The 16,988-nt window shown below is 43.6% G+C and overlaps 1 protein-coding gene across 5 annotated transcripts in view; it reads right to left on the bottom strand.

Moving 5' to 3' along the window:
* Positions 1-16,988, bottom strand: part of ece2b (endothelin converting enzyme 2b) — a 67,153-nt gene that overhangs the window by 21,164 nt on the left and 29,001 nt on the right. For all 5 annotated transcript variants that reach the window (XR_011669549.1, XM_071356500.1, XM_071356502.1 and 2 more), the window contains 5 exons: positions 9,464-9,608; positions 8,966-9,181; positions 3,222-3,346; positions 1,340-1,486; positions 964-1,029 (listed from right to left, as the gene is read on the bottom strand). Coding sequence is in view for 4 of the 5 variants with exons in the window: in XM_071356500.1 (XP_071212601.1) it covers positions 964-1,029; positions 1,340-1,486; positions 3,222-3,346; positions 8,966-9,181; positions 9,464-9,608 (699 nt within the window). In the remaining variant the exon portion in view is untranslated. The remainder of the gene's footprint in view (positions 1-963; positions 1,030-1,339; positions 1,487-3,221; positions 3,347-8,965; positions 9,182-9,463; positions 9,609-16,988) is intronic.

Here is a 16,988-nt window from a genome sequence, read left to right on the forward strand (position 1 = left end):
CGGCTGCCTTAGAGCCTTGATTAGCTTAATCACAAGTGTCATAGTAGGTCTGGAACAAAAGACTGCACATCTAGTCTCCAAGAGGAGGGTTGGCCACCCCTGGGTAATGCTGCAGACTAGAGTAGGGCCAGGAGTTTTTCTTGACCACATGACCTGATCAGAAAAAACACTGGCTACAGTGACTATAACTATAACTAGGGTGAGTTTTTCCTAGTGAAACACCATTGGTTAGTCAAAGTTGGCTCTACTCTGGTGTGGTACAGTCACAAGAGAATGAGAGCTATCAAAATGAAACACCTGCCGCTGGCTTTATTTCTGCAGAAGGTTTCAGTCTTTCTAGTTCATTGTAAAGTGACCACTACTATTCTCTCAGCCAGTTATGGTAAAATATACCTGGTATGTTTCAGAGCGATTTGTGACAGGCTATGTGGAGGGGAAAGTAGAATGGAACAACAATATATACACGTCAACATTTAGATAAACAGATAACGCATGATGCGAGCTACCCCCGCCACGGAAGCCTGTGCAGATACAGCAGGAGGGGAAGCGGCCATCTTCTACAGACAGTACGACATGATATTTTGTGTTTGAAATTGAAATGCTTGAAATGCCAAACTAAATTCCCAACGCTTGGGATAATAAAGGTGTTGTATTTTACAGTAATCACAGGCGGCCGGTGGCACCTTAATTGGGGAGGACAGGCTCATAGTAATGGCTGGAATGGAATCAACGGAATGTAAACCAACACGTCAAACACATGGTTTCCATGCGTTTGATGCCATTCCATTTATGCCATGCCAGCCGTTATTATGAGCCGTCCTCCCCTCAGCAGCCTCCTGTGACATTAATATATGTTAATTTATTACGGTACCTCATGTTGACAGCCAAAGGTAGGAAAAGACCCGCACCCAGTTGGCTGGCCCGCACCCAGCTCACCCCTTCCAGCCACCAAACTTGACTCACCTTTTCATTGGCTGTCTTGTTGAGGTAATAGTCTCGCGAGGGGAGGAAGAGCCCCGATTGGTCCACCTGGCGGAAATGTATCAACAGGTGAGCAAACACACTAATCATAAGGGAGAATGAATTGCAGTGTGCAGAGTCCATTCACTATCATATTCGACAATATACTCAAAAGAATATGTCCCTTCTAAAACAATTGAATCCCGACAGTTTAGTTTATGACTCAGGAAAGAGCAAAAGGGGAACCATACCACCGTATAAAAAAGATTAAATGTGTCTGTGTGTGTGTGTGTGGGTGGGTCTGTCTGTGTCTATGCATGTTTATGTGTGTGTGTGCTAGTACATGTATTTTCATTTCAAAAGAGCCAGAGCAGCTGACCTGGATGACGTTACTGTTGGAGTTCTTGGGGTCCACGCTGACGCCGATGGTGAAGAAGGGCTGGGCACGGTAGGGGCCCGACACTGTCTTCAGCACCTCCATAAAGTTGTCCTTCTCCCAGGGCCCTGTTATGTTCCAGCCCCCTGTCTGCAAACACACACAGACAAAACAGAGGGACGACAAGCTCAGACAGAGATAAATCTATTATTATTTTTATTGGTATAAGATGAAGTTGCCCCTAGATGCTGTTTTTGGGTCAGTTTTGCATTTCCCCCCACTAATGCTTAAGGTCAGGATTGGGGAAGGGAAGTTGATCCTAGACCTATACCTAGGGAAAAAACGTCACCCCGGAGCATTTTGATATCTCTACATTATAGTATAGCATTTTCTTCCGATTAATGGCACCACTTTTGTCAATTTAAAGACAAAACACACACACATTAAAATAGTATAGTCAGATAAATGGCGTCTTGTCACAGAATCTGAGTAGCAGGATGGGGTGTGAATTTTTCAAGGCCCATCCTAAGCAGAGTTTGGAACAAGGACTTGATGACGCAGTAGCACAAGACTGGAAAAGTGAAAAAGTCCAGACCAGCTATTTCTTCAAATCATAACTGACAAACAGATATGGATTGATGGATGGGATGGATTGCTGCTGACAGCATACACACAGGCAGCAGCAGCCAGTCAGTCCATCACTTCAGTTCTCATCAAAATGCAGATTACAAAGGAGACAGTGAATTTATTGCTATTTCTTTCTTCATTCCTTTCTTCTTACATTTCTTTTAATCACGTTTTTGATTTTTGTAACTTTTTTTAATCATGATTTTTAACGACAATTCCAAAGCCAAAAATAGTGAACATTCAATTGCCAAAACATTAAATATTCTATTGTCTCTGTCAGGTACCTACACAATGGGTAGACATCAATAAAAAATATAATTTCACTTTCCTTAAAGTCATCATCTCACCTCTGCTCAGGCAGTAGCAGCCAAACAGACAGACAATGTTATCTCTGTGCTCCCCATACTGTAATGTCTTGAGTCATCCTATGTAGCTAGGCTAGTCTGCCTAAGCAAGCTGCAGAACTGTCTGACAATCATTTTTACTAGTTCTTCAAAGTAGATAAGGCATAATCTATCTCTCTAATTGTTGTGTTGTGTACATTCCTCTCTCATGCGGTCTATGTGTATCTAACCTAACGTAGAATGTGGCTGGCGTAAAAGTGTATTCATCTCTGAGCCTAAAAAACTGGCGTCATAGTAGTTAATTACCACGTCTATTTGCTTATTGAAAACTACAATTCCCCTCAGCCCAGCGTCTCAAATAGTTATTGACTAGATTTATCTCATGAATGACTTGATTTCTCTCTGGAGAAATGGTGCATTGGATTCAGAAAAAAACTGAACTAAAATGTTGGTTCATCGCTCATTACTACCTTCAAGGCTACATGGAGTGCGTGGTTGGTTGTGTCCCAATAATATCTCCTTCCTCCTGAAGTGTGCTCTTGTTCACTACTCCCCACAAATGGAAAAGCACTGGATAGGTGTAGGCAAGGCCTAGAGCAGTGGTCACCAACCGGTCAATCTCTAACGCATTCCTAGTCGATCACCAAACATTTCCTTAAAACATTTTTTTTTTTTATAAGCCTTGCATTCCTGTTTTTTTTATTTGTTTCGCGCTGTTGGCGGTAGGTACACTTGATTCAGTAGCATTAGCGCCGGGAAGACAAAGTGCTCCCATTTTGAACCATTTCATGTCTCTGAAGGTAGAACTCCGCCTAGAACTCTGCCAGGCCCAGGGAGCAAATTTGAACCATTTCATGTTTCTGAAGGGCGAACTCTGCCTACCCAGCAGGCCCCAGAGAGCAAATCAAGCTGACCTTTGCAATGAGGTCAATGAGAGGCGTGGCTCCCAGCTCCTCGATGTGCTGCTCGTCGAGGCAGGACATGTAGTAGAACTGGGCCTTCTTCTCGGCGTCGCTGCTGGAGTTGAACGTGCCGTTCTCTAAAGAAGGAGGGGAAAAGAGGGGGAGGGAATAAGAGGAAAATATGGATGAGGAGGAGGAGAACAGAGGCTAATGTGATTGTGTGAGGCAGAGACAAGACCTCTCATTCCCTTCTATTATACACTGTAAAAAAAAATATCTAGTTGATTCAACTAATATTTATTTATTAACTGGTTCCACAGCCTTGTTAAGTTTATTCAACTTTTCAGTCAAAGTGTTAACTGAACTTAAAATGTTTAGTTGGCCCAAACTTAGATCCAACTTGAGAAAAGGTAGGTTTTGAGAAAAATTTGATAGGGACAACCACAGTGCGTTTACAATACAATGTTTTCAACATGCATATTTGACACATGCTGACATTGTGCATTCTCATTTATAGAGTCATTATTATTCAATATGTCCATCTGGGATTTGATCTGATCATCCTGCTATTCAACCATGTCTGTGCCAGTAACCATGTCTCTCATCATTGATTTGATTGAGTTATTTTAGGGTTCTGTTTTAATGTTACTCCTTTATCACTATGATAAACACAATTGTTTTTCTTGAGTGTACTTAACAGACCTGAGACTTACTTTGAAGTGCAAAGTGTAGAAATGCAGGTGAAAAAAGTAATAGACACAGTGATACTGGCGTAGCAAGAAGATTGGAATGCTGAGTTCAGGTAACAATGACCGAAAAGTTAAGTAAACTGAAAAAGGCTGTGGAACCAGTTACTAAATAATAATTAATTAAATCAACTTAAAAAAAAAAAAATGTAACAGTGCAAGTGATTTACCATGACAGGAGATGAGAACAGGTTTGAAGCAAATAACAGGACGTCATGGACAGTTAAACCGCTGTTGAACCATGGCTGACTGTTCTGACAGTTAAGGAGCTGGGGGATTGGACCATGACCGCTGTGGGCCGGTTGGGACACGCACACACATACATACAGTATATGACTATGGCCAGTGATGGTGTCTTGTGAACGACTCACGTATGGCCTTGTGTTCATTTCGAAAGGTTGACTAAGTCAGTAGCTCTCAATTCTCTCCTCAGGGACCCCCAGCCGTTCCAGAGCTAGCACACCTGATTCAACTGGTTAATAAACATAATAATGAAACCTATGGAATTGTAACAATATAATATGGCTATTAAACCATTTAGAACCTAATGAGTATGGGTATTTATAGAACCTTCAACAACAAAAAAGGTTCCACATAGCAACAAAAAGGGATCTGCTATGGTTACAAGCCAAAGACCCTTATTTGGCACTATATAGAACCATTTGTTTTTAGTGTGCAGCCTTCATCTGTTTCAATGGAAAAAATAAACACTGAAGATCCATAGAGAAGGAAATGGAGATAGAGACAAAGACAGAGATAGAGGGAGAGAGAGAAAGAGCGAGATGGGAGAGAGTCAGAGAGAGAGAGGGAAAGGGAACGAGACAGAGAGGCAGAGGGAGAGGTAGAGAGAACGGGAAAGACACAGGAAGTTAGGGGTTTGAAGCAGAACGCTTTAGAGTGCTACCAACAGGGGAAATGTAGATGTGAAACAAGTGAGTAAAAAACACGAGGAAAGGTGTTAAGAGAATGAGAGGAGGAGATCGAAGACAGGATAGTTTTGGTAGGATAGTTTTTTTTTAGTCACATGCTCGTCTCCATCTCCACAGCGACGGAAGAAGTCTGTTGTTGTAGCCCCCTCATGCGGTTACGTCGGAAGACCAGTCGTGCTGGATCAGCAGGTGTCCGTGCAGTAAAAGGGTTCAGGCCAATTGGCAAAATAGGAATAGTAGCCAAAGAAATTGACTGATGGACCACTACAGCCAACAGTCCGGTATGCTCTAGATAGCTAGCGGTCCGCGGCTAGCAGATGGGCATTCAGGGGATGTCGCGACGAAGGAGCCAGTTGAAAAAAAACCTCGGGCGGATTACGTTGGTAGTTCAGACAAGTTGGATCGGCGGGGCTCCGTATCGGCAATACAAGGGGTCCAGGCGAATTGGCAAAATAGGTATTGTATCTCAAGGAGTGGCTAATCAAATCAAATTTATTTATATAGCCCTTCTTACATCAGCTGATATCTCAAAGTGCTGTACAGAAACCCAGCCTAAAACCCCAAACAGCAAGCAATGCAGGTGTAGAAGCACGGTGGCTAGGAAAAACTCCCTAGAAAGGCCAAAACCTAGGAAGAAACCTAGAGAGGAACCAGGCTATGAGGGGTGGTCAGTCCTCTTCTGGCTGTGCCGGGTGGAGATTATAATAGAACATGGCCAAGATGTTCAAATGTTCATAAATGACCAGCATGGTCAGCATGGTCAAATAATAATAATCACAGGAGTTGTCGAGGGTGCATTAAGTCAGCACCTCAGGAGTAAATGTCAGTTGGCTTTTCATAGCCGATCATTAAGAGTATCTCTACCGCTCCTGCTGTCTCTAGAGAGTTGAAAACAACAGGTCTGGGACAGGTAGCACGTCCGGTGAACAGGTCAGGGTTCCATAGCCGCAGGCAGAACATGGTCCTCTTCAGCTAGCCGGGAGATGGGCGTAGCATAGGCTAGCTCCAGGCTAATTGGTGCTTGCTTCGGGACAGGGACGTTAGCAGGAGAAGCCAATCGGATAGCAGCTAGCTAGCCACGGTGATCGAGGTGAAGAGGTTCAGAGCTTGCAGTAGGAATTTGGTGGTATGGAGAAAAAGGAGTCCGGTAAGCTCTGGGTTGAAACTCACTGTACAGACAGGAGTTGTCCTGGCTAGAGGTTAGCTGATGACCGCTAGCAGTGGCTAGCTTACTACTAGCTAGTAGTTAGTTAGCTGGCTAGCTTCTGTTGGGGTTTGCGGTTCTGAGGTCAAGAAAATAGCAGATCCATACCACATTGGGTGAGGCGATTTGCAGGAGAGTATGTTGAAGTTGGGGTTAAGAAAAATATGAAAAAATATATAAAATTATATATATAAAGATATACTGTATATACGGGACAAGATGAAGACAAAAGATGTCTGACTGCTACGCCATCTTGGATGTTATATGACCGGCCAATGCTGCAGAACAGATCAACTAATTATCATACAGAAGCTATAACTCATGCCCTTTTGTCAACAATACAAAACATTTTTTTAAATGGGTGTGACCTCAAAGGATGCTCTGGTCCATCTCACAGATGGTTGCAGACATGATTAAATTAAATGACTCAGAGCTGGAATATTCCGCCAGTAAGTTAGCAGCAGAACATACACACAGGCACGTACCCAAGCACGTACGCACGCATGCACATACGCGCAAGCACGCACACGCACTTCACTGAGAGGACAACACACACTTTGCTGAGAAGACAACTCAGGTTACGTCCCAAATGGCACCCTATTCAAAAGTAGTGCACTAAATAGGGAGCAATTTGGGACACGGCATTAGACTGGCACTGCTTCCTGACTGTTGTTGATGAGGGGTAATTCTACACCAGCGCACAGTTAATTTAGTCCTGTTTGTTTTTTCTCTGTGTGGTCGAACAAAAAGACACCGTTGACAAGCTGCATCAAAACAGACTACTGGGAGAAAGCCATATCTCTCTTCTGAATCGCTAACACAATCACATTCGGACAAGCATAATATTGTTAACTGTACGGATATACACACAAGCACAAACAAGTATACACACATGCACGCACACACAAGCATACACACACACACACACACATACACACACATACACACTCCCTCATTAAGCTTCAGTGGCTTTCCTGCTAGTAGGGCAGCTAAAGGGGAACAAACAGGGTCACAGTAACCTCTGGTACACACACACAAGTATACACACAAGCATACACACATGCACGCATGCACATACAAACATACACACACACACACACTTAAACACTTGCTCGTTAAGCTTTAGTGGCTCTCCCGTTAGTAGGGCTGAAGGGGAACAAACAGGGTCACAGTAACCCCTGGTATAGTGGAGTGAGACTGGCATCCCAGTACTGAATAGTTTTAGTTCAACATTCGATGGAGCATAAAGTTCTGCATGCACCGGAAGCAGCAAGGTATTTACCAGAACTGCACTGTGCGTGGCCCTCAGCCCCAGGTCTAGGTTATGTCCATTCCCTTCATAGTGCACAAGGGCCCTGGTAAAAAGTAGTGCACTATAAAGGGAATAGGGTGCCATTTGGAACACATCCCTGGTCTGCCCACTTAGCAAGACAAGCTGATTCAGCTGGCCTCAAAAACCACACAGCACTATAGATGCTGACTAGCCTGGTCCAGTGGTGTAGGTAGAAATTGCTGTGTGGCTGTGCATGAGTAAAAGTGACTGGGACAACATTTTCCAGCAAAAATACCCTGACATATTTAAGTGAAAATTTGTGCAATCACATTGCATAATTTAACACATAACACAGGATAAATGTGACCACAAAGTTCCCTTGGGAAACAAGCCCGTTATTAGGCCTATTGCCAAGTAGGCAGCGCAACTACACAAGTTATAATTACTGTCAACACCACTGAAAGAAACAGGCTGACTGTCCGAGTCCGACAGTAAACAAACATAATGAAATAGGCTACACAACGTCTCACAACGTGAGTTCCATGTTCGGGGAAGCAGCTTAACACCAGCTAGAGGAAAACAGTTTTAGGAGGATTCGGGAAAAAAATGTGGCTTTTATAAACACATTTTGTGCAATTCTACGACACTTTACATGTCTGGAGACACTATCCGAATCTTTAATAATAGGCATTCTACAAAAATAACAGCGTAGTCCTACTCTGCTGATACTGACAAACTGAGATCAAGAAAAACGACCTTGTCTTGAATGCAACCATCTAATCTAGGCCTACAAAAAAGGGAGACACATATTATACAATATGAGGAAATTAGTGTTCTAAACGTTCCAGTGACTGACTCATTCAATGATAAAGACAGTATGTGCATTCTGTCACACCCTGATCTGTTTCACCTGTCCTTATGATTGTCTCCACCCCCTCGAGGTGTCACTTATTATCCCTGGTGTATATATCCCTGTGTTTCCTGTCTCTCTGTGCCAGTTCGTCTTGTTTGCCAAGTCAACCAACAGTTTTCCTTGCTCCTATTTTTCCCCAGTCTCTTTTGGTTCTAGTCCTCCTGGTTTCGACCCTTGCCTGTCCTGACTCCGTACCCGCCTGCTTGACCACTCTGCCTGTTCTGTCTTCAAGCCTGCCTATCCCCTTGTACTGTTTGGACTCTGATCTGGTTACTGAACCCCTGCCTGGCCTGCCCTTGAGACTGCCCTTCATCTGGTACTGTTTTGGACCCGGTTTATGAACTCTCGCCTGTCCCCGACAACACTGTTAACACATTTGGGCTCCTGAGTGGCGCAGTGGTCTAAGGCACTGCATCTCAGTGCTTGAGGTGTCACTACAGACACCCTGGTTCGATTCCAGGCTTTATCACAACCGGCCGTGATGGGTGGCGTACGATTGGCCCAGCGTCATCCGGGTTTGGCCGGTGTAGTCCGTCATTGTAAATAAGAATTGGTTTTAACTGACTTGCCTAGTTAAATAAAAAAATTATAAAAAAAAAAAAATTGCCAACACTCTCTCAACATTGTCATGAAATAGTGTGGTATGTTTACAGTATGCACTGTGTCTGTGTATTGTGTACAAACAACTCACCCAGCAGGTGTTTGAGGAGAGCCTGGTTCTGGTCCCAGATGCTGTTGAAGGTGCTCCAACGAGAGCGTCCGTCAGGGAGAGGGTTCTTGCGTACCCAGCCCCCGCAGGCGTACTGGTAGAAGTCATGGCAGGGGTCAGCGCTGCGGTCCAGGGCCTCTACGATCTTACTGGCCACCGTAATACAGGCCTCAGTCAGACACAGGCTCCGCGCTGGGTCTGGTTACAAGGTAGAAAAACAGAATTCTATGATGCTTTAAAAAGCCTGCTGGTACAGTATAATGCTTTATGATGTGGTTATAATGGAAGTTAACAAGACTTTTTTTCACAAGCATGTATGACTCCATAATGTCTTAATAATCACTCATAACGATAATGCTAAACACCAGCCAGCTGAAATGTTGATACACAGAGAGACATAACATATTATAAGCCTTATTATAAGACATAACACTTGTGTGCTTGTGCGCTTGTGTCCGTGCGTGTAACCAAAGGCCTCGCCTGTGTTGTAGCGCATGCCCAGCGTGACAGCACATCCGAACAGGGCGAGGAGAGAGCAGAGCAGCACACCAGCCAGCACTACCTCCATTTGCGTCCTCCTGCCCAGGGGACCGAGGAGCTGGATGCCGCCCTTCCGAAAGCCAACCTGTGGAAACACATGAGCCAGAGACAGAAGAGAGGATGGGATGACATCACATGTATCACAGACATAGTCAAGTCCATTCGTGCAGAGCTGTGGTGAAGTTCTAACACTCCCGGCACATGTCACATATCCAAATCTCCCCATCGGAGACCGGGGTTCAATCCCTTCCCACCGTTTTTTCCCCACCTGCCTGTATCCCCTTCTGATTTGCATACTGTCTAAATAAATATATCTAGTGCATTCGGAAAGTATTCAGGCCCCTTGACTTCTTCCACATTTTGTTACGTTCAAGTCATATTCTAAAATGGATAAAATAGTTTTTCACCCTCATCAATCCACACACAATACCCCATAATTGGGCGGCATGTAGCCTAGTGCTCGAATCCCCGAGCTGACAAGGTAAAAATCTGTTGTTCTGCCACTGAACAAGGCAGTTAACCCACTGTTCCCCGGTAGGCCGTCATTGTAAATAAGAATTTGTTCTTAACTGACTTGCCTAGTTAAATAAAGGTTACATTTTAATTAAAAAGAGGCGACTCCGGGATGCTGGCCTTCTAGGCAGAGTTCCTCTGTCCAGTGTCTGTGTTCTTTTGCCCATCTTAATCTTTTCTTCTTATTGGGCAGTCTGAGATATGGCTTTTTCTTTGCAACTCTGCCTAGAAGGCCAGCATCCCGGAGTCGCCTCTTCACTGTTGACGTTGAGACTGGTGTTTTGCGGGTACTATTTAATGAAGCTGCCAGTTGAGGACTTGTGGGGTGTCTGTTTCTCAAACTAGACACTCTAATGTACTTGTCCTCTTACTCGGTTGTGCTACGAGGCCTCCCACTCCTCTTCATATTCTGGTTAGAGAAAGTTTGCGCTGTTCTGTGAAGGGAGTAGTACACAGCATTGTACGAGATCATCAGTTTCTTGGCAATTTCTCACATGGAATAGCCTTCATTTCTCAGAACAAGAATAGACTGACGAGTTTCAGAAAAAAGTTATTTGTTTCTGGCCATTTTGAGCCTGTAATCGAACCCACAAATGCTGATGCTCCAGATACTCAACTAGTCTATTTATTGCTTCTTTAGTCAGCACCACAGTTTTCAGATGTGCTAACACAATTGCAAAAGGGTTTTCTAATGATCAATTAGCCTTTTAAAATTATAAACTTGGATTAGCTAACACAAAATGCTATTGGAACACAGGAGTGATGGTTGCTGATAATGGGCCTCTGTACGCCAATGTACAGTTGAAGTCGGAATTTAATACACTTAGGTTGGAGTCATTAAAACTCATTTTTCAACCACTCCACACATTTCTTGTTAACAAACTATAGTCTTGGCAGGTCGGTTAGGACATCTACTTTGTGCATGACACAAGTCATTTTCCCAACCATTGTTTACAGACAGATTATTTCACTTATAATTCACTGTACCACAATTCCAGTGGGTCAGAAGTTTACATACACTGAGTTGACTGTTCTTTTAAACAGCTTGGAAAATTGTACATGTGGATGTATTTCAAGGCCTACCTTCAAACTCAGTGCCTCTTTGCTTGACATCATGGGAAAATCAAAAGAAATCAGCCAAGACCTTAGAAAAAAAGGTCTGGTTCATCTTTGGGAACAATTTCCAAACGCCTGAAGGTACCACGTTCATCTGTACAAACAATAGTACACAAGTATAAACACCATGGGACCACGCAACCACGCTCAGAAAGGAGACGTGTTCTGTCTCCTAGAGATGAACGTACTTTGGTTTGAAAAGTGCAAATCAATCCCAGAACAGCAAAGGACCTTGTGAAGATGCTGGAGGAAACAGGTACAAACGTATCTATATCCACAGTAAAACGAGTTCTGTATCGACATAACCTGAAATGCTGCTCTGCAAGGAAGAAGCCACTGCTCAAAATCCACCATAAAAAAACCAGACAACGGTTTGCAACTGCAAATGGGGACAAAGATCGTACTTTTTGGATAAATGTCCTCTGGTTTGATTAAACAAAATTAGAACTGTTTGGCCATAATGACCTTTGTTATGTTTGGAGGAAAAAGGGGGAGGATTGCAAGCTGAAGAACACCATCCCAACCATGAAGCATGGGGGTGACAGCATCATGTTGTGGGGGTGCTTTGCTGCAGGAGGGACTGGTGAACTTCACAAAATAGATGGCTTCATGAGGGAGGAAAATGATGTGGATATATTGAAGCAACATCTCAAGACATCAGTCAGGAAGTTAAAGCTTGGACGCAAATGGGTCTTCCAAATGGACAATGACCCCAAAGCATACTTCCAAAGTTGTGGCAAAATGGCTTAAGGACAACAAAGTCAAGGTATTCGAGTGGCCATCACAAAGCCCTGACCTCAAACCTATAGACATTTTGTCGGCAGACCTGAAAAAACGTTTGCGAGCAAGGAGGCCTACAAACCTGACTCAGTTACACCAGCTCTGTCAGGAGAAATGGACCAAAATTCACCCAACTTATTGTGGGAAGCTTGTGGAAGGCTACCCGAAATCTTTGACACAAGTAAAACAATTTAAAAGGCAATGCTACCAAATACTAATTGAGTATGTAAACTTCTGACCCACTGGGAATGTGATGAAATAAATAAAAGCTGAAATAAATAATTCTCTCTACTATTATTCTGACATTTCACATTCTTAAAACAAAGTGGTGATCCTAACTGACCTAAGACAGGGAATTCTTACAAGGATTAAATGTCAGGAATTGTGGAAAAACTGAGTTTACATGTATTTGGCTAAGGTGAATGTAAACTTCCGACTTCAACTGTAGATATTCCATAACAAATCAGCCGTTTCCAGCTACAATAGTCATTTACAACATACTTTACAGCACTGCTTATATAGACAGGTGTGTGCCTTTCCAAATCATGTCCAATCAATTGAATTTACCACAGGTGGACTCCAATCAAGTTGCAGAAACATCTCAAGGATGATCAATGGAAACAGAATGCACTTGAACCTAAAAAAAAATAGGGATTTAAAAAAAATCAATTTCAGAATATGACTGTAACGTAACAAAATGTGGAAAAAGTGAATAGGTCTGAATACTTTCCGAATGCACTGTATATATATTTTTAACCCTCCATACCTCTTTCCGAGCGACTTTCTAATGAATGAAATATCACTATAAAGTTCATCTCGAATACAATTGAGAAAGTTCACAGAGAATACAATTTTGCAAGAGCACAGGCCAGCTCTCGATTTGGCAGTCAGTCTTTCATGAGGGACTACTATGAAGTATAGTGTAGTTTAGTGTAGTTTAAGAAAATGTCAAAAGTTTAAAAAAGGACATTGTTTGCACTTAGGAAGGGTGGATGTGGGGATTGAACCCCGGTCTCAGCTGGGGAGTTAAAAATATAAATAAAATTACTAGAACTGGATTTGCAGATAGTAATTACATTATTAAAAAAAAAAAGCTATGACAGAGATATGTAGTTATCCCACCTAACCGTCTTAAGACGAATGCACTAAATGTAAGTCGCTTAAATGGGGGTATTATATGTGACTCAGAGATTGACATTTAAGTCTGAAAGGCAATTCCCAACAGGGCAAACCAGGAATATTTTTTGGTTGCCCGAAGATTATGATAACTTGCTTGAAAATGTAAATTAGCAATTTAACGTACAATCATTGGATAACAAAATAAACAAGCTACGATCACGAATATCCTACCAACGGGATATTAAAAACTGTAACATCTTATATTTCACAGAGTTGTGGCTGAACAATGGCACAGATAAAATACAGCTTATGGGGTTTACGCTGCAACGGCAAGATAGAACAGCTGCCTCCGGTAAGACAAGGGGTGGCGGTCGGTGTATATTTGTAAACAACTACTGGTGCAAAAAATCTAATATTAAGGAAGTCTCGAGGTTTTGCTCGCCTGAGTTAGAGTATCTCATGATAAGCAGTAGACCACACTATTTACCAAGAGAGATTTCATCTATATTTTCCGTAGCTGTCTATTTACCACCACAAACTGATGCTGGCACTAAGTCCACACTCAATGATGTAACGGCAGTCTAGCTCTTCCTCCTCCTCAGACGAGGAGAGGCGAGAAGGATCAGAGGACCAATGTACAGCGTGGTAAGTTTCCATGATTTAATGACAAGAAAACTAGACAAAATACAAAACAACAAACGTACTAACCGTCACAGTCCCGTGTGGCACAAACACTGACACAGGAAACAACCACCCACAAAATCCCAACACAAAACAAATCACCTATATATGATTCTCAATCAGGGACAACGATTGACAGCTGCCTCTGATTGAGAACCATATTAGGCTGAACACAGAAACAGACAAACTAGACACACAACATAGAATGCCCACCCAGCTCACGTCCTGACCAACACTAAAACAAGCACAACACATAAGAACTCTGGTCAGGACGTTACAAATGAGCTGTATAAGGCCATAAGAAAACAGGAAAACGCTCATCCAGAGGCCTGTGCTCCTAGTGGCCGGGGACTTTAATGCTGGGAAACTTAAAATGGGAATCCTTTTTACCTAATTTCTACCAGCATGTTAAATGTGCAACCAGAGGGGAAAAAACTCTAGACCATCTTTACTCCAAACACAGAGACGTGTACAAAGCTCGCCCTCGCCCTCCATTTGGCAAATCTGACCATAATTCTATCCTCCTGATTCCTGCTTACAAGCAAAAACTAAAGCGGGAAGCACCAGTGACTCGTCAATAAAGAAGTGGTCAGATGAAGCAGATGCTAAGCTACAGGACTGTTTTGCTAGCACAGACTGGAATATGTTCCGGGATTCTTCTGATGGCATTGAGGAGTACACCACATCAGTCAATGGCTTCATCAATAAGTGCATCGATGACATCGTCCCCCAGTGAACGTTCGTACATACCCCAACCAGAAACCATGGATTACAGGCAACATCCGCACTGAGGTAAAGGGTAGAGCTGCCGCTTTCAAGGAGCGGGAGACTAATCCGGACGCTTATAAGAAATCCCGCTATGTCCTCAGACGAACCATCAAACAAGCAAAGCGTCAAAACAGGATTAAGATTGAATCCTACTACACCGGCTGTTACGAATCCCTTTGGCCCGACAGTCTAGGGGGGATGGTAACGAGACCCGTAACATAACTCACGCAAAGTGTAACAGTGACAAAGTAACGGTGAGAACGAAATGACACAGACAACTTAATTACCGTCAAACACTCAGGGTTTATTTCTAAACACACGGTAAAGGGGGGCAGGAAAATGGGCTGAGCTGGACCCAAGGAAAGAAATAATAAGTATCCAAAAATACCCCTAAGTTAGACTAGCCTACTTCACCAACAGCTAACTAACTAACCAAAAATACAGTGGGTGGTCCGCCCAGGTCTAACTAGTGTATTTAACAGAGTTTACCTACGGGTAGTGTATGCCCATGGGCGACCTGTCTGGTTACCCCCTTTTCCCACCACAGGTGGGGACAAAATGACATGTATCCTAAACCACACAAGAGATCTACAACATATGGCATTTACAGAGAGATTGAGCTCTAGAGAACACAACTGACAGGGTTTTTAAACCAAGGGAAAGGGACTGTGATTGGGTAAGGGAAAAGGAGCAGGTGTCTTCCGATTAGCGACTGATTGATGACTGATTGGGGAATGATGATTGTCACCTGTGAGTAGGGGAGAAGGAGAGAAAAGAAATACACACAGGATACACACAGAATACCTGTATCCGTAACACCGGCTCTGACGCTCGCCGGATGTGCCAGGACTTGAAAACTATTACGGACTACAAAGGGAAACCCAGATGCGAGCTGCCCAGTGACGCAATCCTACCAGACGAGCTAAATGTATTTTATGCTCGCTTTGAGGCAAGCAACACTGAAGCATGCATAAGAGCACCAGCTGTTCTGGATGATTGTGTGATAATGCTCTCGGTAGCCGATATTAACAAAACCTTTAAACAGATAACATTCACAAAGCAGCTGGGCCAGACGGATTACCAGGACGTGTACTCAAAGCATGCGCGGACCAACTGTCAAGGACTAAACACCTCCCTCTGCATCTGGATCCTGGACTTCCTGACGGGCCACCCCCAGGTAGTAAGAGTAGGCAACAACACATCCGCCACAATGATCCTTAATTAACACAGGGGCCCCTCAGGAGTGTGTACTTAGTCCCCTCCTGTATTCCCTGTTCACCCATGACTGCGTGGCCAAACACGACTCCAACACCATCATTAAGTTTGCTGACGACACAACAGTGGTAGGCCTGATCATCGACAACGATGAGACAGCCTATAGGGAGGAGGTCAGAGACCTGGCCATGTGGTGCCAGGATAACTTTCAACCGGTTTTCCCCATTAAGCAGCGAGTCGGAGTCTGAGGCTGAGCCTTCTCTTGTCTCTACTCCTCCCGTTACGGGGTCTGAGACGCCGAAGCTTCCCACCATTAGCTCTGACAAATTGAAAACCCTAGTCATTGGCGACTCCATTACCCACAGTATTAGACTTAAAACGAATCATCCAGCGATCATACACTGTTTACCAGGGGGCAGGGCTACCGACGTTAAGGCCAATCTGAAGATGGTGCTGGCTAAAGCTAAAACTGGCGAGTGTATAGAGATATTGTTATCCACGTCGGCACCAACAATGTTAGGATGAAACAGTCAGAGGTCACCAACATAGCTTCAGTGTGTAAATGAGCTAGAAAGATGTGTCGGCATCGAGTAATTGTCTCTGGCCCCCTCCCAGTTAGGGGGAGTGATGAGTCTCACAACACAATCGCTGGTTGAAAACTGTTTTCTGCCCCTCCCAAAAGATAGAATTTGTAGATTGGCCCTCTTTCTGGGACTCACCCACAAACAGGACCAAACCTGGCCTGCTGAGGAGTGACGGACTCCATCCTAGCTGGAGGGGTGCTCTCTTCTTATCTACCAACATAGACAGGGCTCTAACTCCTCTAGCTCCACAATGAAATAGGGTGCAGGCCAGGCAGCAGGCTGTTAGCCAGCCTGCCAGCTTAGTGGAGTCTGCCACTAGCACAGTCAGTGTAGTCAGCTCAGCTATCCCCAATGAGACCGTGTCTGTGCCTCGACCTAGGTTGGGCAAAACTAAACATGGCGGTGTTCGCCTTAGCAATCTCACTAGGATAAAGACCTCCTCCATTCCTGCCATTATTGAAAGAGATCGTGATACCTCACATCTCAAAATAGGGCTACGTAATGTTAGATCCCTCACTTCAAAGGCAGTTATAGTCAATGAACTAATCACTGATCATAATCTTGATGTGATTGGCCTGACTGAAACATGGCTTAAGCCTGATGAATTTACTGTTAACTGAGGCCTCACCTCCTCCTATTTACGATAGCAAATTTCAATTTACAAAAAAATAAATATGTTTTTGGTCTTT

The sequence above is a fragment of the Salvelinus alpinus genome, chromosome 21, assembly GCF_045679555.1.
Source record: "Salvelinus alpinus chromosome 21, SLU_Salpinus.1, whole genome shotgun sequence".
Lineage (NCBI taxonomy): Eukaryota > Metazoa > Chordata > Actinopteri > Salmoniformes > Salmonidae > Salvelinus > Salvelinus alpinus.